Source organism: Penaeus monodon, chromosome 25 (genome assembly GCF_015228065.2).
Source record: "Penaeus monodon isolate SGIC_2016 chromosome 25, NSTDA_Pmon_1, whole genome shotgun sequence".
Lineage (NCBI taxonomy): Eukaryota > Metazoa > Arthropoda > Malacostraca > Decapoda > Penaeidae > Penaeus > Penaeus monodon.
Window position 1 is genome coordinate 16169388 of NC_051410.1, and position 3250 is coordinate 16172637.

Below are 3250 nucleotides of genomic sequence, written 5' to 3' on the forward strand. Positions count from 1 at the left end.
CTTTGTACTGTTGATTTTTAAAATGTTTTTATGAACTTTTTTCCAGATTGAAAGAATTAGGATTACGTTTAAATTGGTCGGGTGGTGTTGGTGTGAGTGCTGTGGCAGGGCTACGAGAAAACATCAGACAGGTTGCAATTGGTCCATCACACATTGCAGTGCTCACTGAAGATGGACGAGTTGCAAGACTTGTCTTTTCCATCAATACAGATGCCTTGGATCTCAACAAGGCAGATCATAAGCAAGGGTAAGGAAGAAACTTATTTATGGTGTAATATATGCTGATTTTGTTAGCATTTGTAGACAGGGAAGACTTGCTAGTACATAAGGAATGTAGATTTGCAGTCTGACACTAAAACAGTAAAGTGCTGTTGTTAATTATCAATATTTCTGCTTTCTTCTCAGCAGGAATTGCAACAAGAGCAACAACCAGAGCAGCACCAAGTTGACAGCTCGCATGTCCACTGGAGGAAGAAGGATTGTGCGCACGACTTCTGGGTCTGGGGGAGTGAGAGGGCGTGGAACGGGGGTTATCATGGGATCTTCGCGACCCATGCTCCCTGCCCAGTATGTGCCAGAAGAACTCATTTCCCAGGCTCAGGTAGTCCTTCAGGGCCGGAGTCGTAATCTAATCATTAGAGAATTACAGGTAAGAATAATTTTTATTTATCTTTTCTTTATTACCCTTACCCTGTTACAATGATTTTTCTTCAAAGTTTGTTTTCAAGAACATTATAAATAAAAATTTTCTTCATCTTTGTAGCGTACCAACTTGGATGTGAACTTAGCAGTGAATAACCTGCTGTCAAGAGATGATGAGGATGTAGAAGAACCTGAGGAAAGTGGAGATTCCTATGTACCTGAAGACCTCATCTCCCTCTTGGATGCTGGAATTTCTGTTGCTGCTGACCACCCCTCTGTAATAATCGATGCAGATGCTATGTTCTCTGATGACATGTTTGGATACTCTTCTGTGCGCAGGTGAGAAAGTTTGCATGCATGTTTTTGAACCCAAACCTCTGAAATGATAACATATACAGGAGTGACTTAGATCCCCCCGCCCCCATGATTTTGATCAATGTTGATCTCTGTACAGCCGATCTGGCGGAAGCCGTGGAAGGGCAGGAGAACGTGACCGTGAGGGGTCAGCTGGATCAGGAGGTTCAGAACACCGAGCGGACAGGGAGTTGAGATGGAGGGACCGGCACTACTCGGGACCCCGTAAGTGGCTCTCGAACGCGCTGCTGTCGGTTAGAGTCACACAGCCCCCCACAGGTTTGTTTACAACGGACTGATTCAGCCTACTTGAGGTTTGTTTTTAGCTTGAAGATTCGAGCTAATAACTGTTTGTTTGATAGGGAAGTGAAATATGATTTTAGATTCTAGTACAAAGGTTATTACCTGGTCTTGATGTTTTTCATTTCCAATCAGTTTTGATTTTTGCCTTAAGAGTGCAAAGTCAGAAAACAGACTCTTCTTCAGGGACTGAAAGTAGGTAAGTTTTGCACAAAGAATGGCTGCCAAAAAGTAAACCCTTTTACTATGATCTTCATAGGCACTTTGGTGGATTGGAAAGGATAACTGGTTACGAAATTGATACGGTGTTTGTTGACAGTAGAATAACCTCTGTTGGAGATGGTTCTCTGGTGCTTAATAGCAGTATATATTGTGACAGGTTCTTCTCTTCCCATTGTCATTGGACTTGTTTAGACTAACTGTCCTGGTCTTATTCTGCAAGACTGGGGATATTTGGATCTCTTTATTGAAATTTTGAAGTAGTGAAAGGGTTTGCAAATGCTCTTGTGTGTACAAAAATCTTCTATACTATTTTTAGTATTGTCCTCATAAAACTTAGGGTTGATGGAAGAACACAAGAAGGGGACATAAAATATGGTGAGTTTGATTTCTCAAATTCTAAAGATAATTCTTTGTGTTTAGGTACAAGGTTTAAGTAAAGAATCAGGAAATATAGTTCATGATTTTTATACACTTTGAATGGTACTCAGGGCTTAGTTGTAGTTTATTAAAATTCTAGTGGTGAAATGAGATATATTTAAAAGTTGATGTCATGTTCACTCTCAGCACTGATTAGGCTTTCAGTGCTATTTTGTTCACATATTAAATTTTGGAAGCAGGTTATATAGCTTTGGCTGACATGTTATTTGCCAGATTGTCTCAAGAGGTTTTGATTGTGTAACCAAGTTTGCATTTAGGCCTTGGGATTTTAGGTGCTATTGAGTTGTGTATATTTAGTAGTTTCTTGAATAAGAGCTGGTAATTTACTTTTAAGTATTTAGGTAACCCTGTCTGAGAAAATATGTCAGAAATTTATAGACCCCCATCAGTTGTATGCAGATTATATACTAATTTATAGTACTTCATTGTTACTTATATCCCATATTTATTTTTATTGTTGCAGAAGCGGGAAAGAAGAAAGACTTCCTTCTCCCAGATGCCATAGATGTTGCAGACAACCTCCAGTACTGGCCTGAGAGACTAGGGAACCAACCAGCTCCGCGTTTCTCACACATTGCCGCTCTGCATTCTGAGCTTGTGGCCGTGTCGACATCTGGCCAGGTCTACCAGTGGCGTTGGGCAGACAAGGATCCATACGTGCATCCAGAAGTAAGTATCTTCAGCTGTTGGGAAAGTTCTTAATCATTGTTCTTGGTTTTTCCTGGTTTCAGAATCTTCATTTTGAAACTTTTAAGACCCAGACAACATGTTTCTTAGTTGATAAAGTGAAATTTGTGTTGGGGATCCATGAATGATTCAAATTGATATGAATTTAGAATTTAATTATATCAATTATTTTCATCAGTGATACTGATATATTGTAAAGTCAATGGTTGTATACAGCCATGGCTTCAGATAACTTGTCAAACTTTGAACTAGAGTTATAAGTAACACATTTTCCCTCTCTCCATCAGCTCCCAAATGTGCACCATCCAAAAGCAGTCTCTCTAGGCCTTGCAGGGGAGAGAGTGGTGGCTATCAGTGCAGCAGGAGTAAGATGCAGTGTTGCCACTGAGTCTGGCAAGGTGGCAACTTGGTTAGACGAAACCTTAGCAGATGTGGCAGCAAAATTGGAACAGCCGGCCCAATCTTTCCCCGAGGTGAGATGATTTATGCTGTAATTTTTATAATTATTTGCTGGTGTTTTGTTTACATTACATGTATAGTTGAATAAATTGCATATGTTCATTTTGACACACAGGCACACACGTATGTATGTATATACTTATATACT

At 39.9% G+C, this 3250-nt stretch overlaps 1 protein-coding gene across 1 annotated transcript in view; it reads left to right on the plus strand.

The window, feature by feature from the left end:
* LOC119589076 (E3 ubiquitin-protein ligase hyd-like) overlaps positions 1 to 3085 on the plus strand; it is a gene marked incomplete at its 3' end in the record, with an annotated part of 8472 nt that extends 5387 nt beyond the window's left edge. The window contains 6 exon segments of the mRNA XM_037937649.1: positions 47 to 247; positions 406 to 649; positions 764 to 981; positions 1097 to 1275; positions 2420 to 2625; positions 2931 to 3085. Coding sequence (XP_037793577.1) covers positions 47 to 247; positions 406 to 649; positions 764 to 981; positions 1097 to 1275; positions 2420 to 2625; positions 2931 to 3085 — 1203 coding nt within the window.
* Between the last annotated feature and the right edge of the window lie 165 nt (positions 3086 to 3250).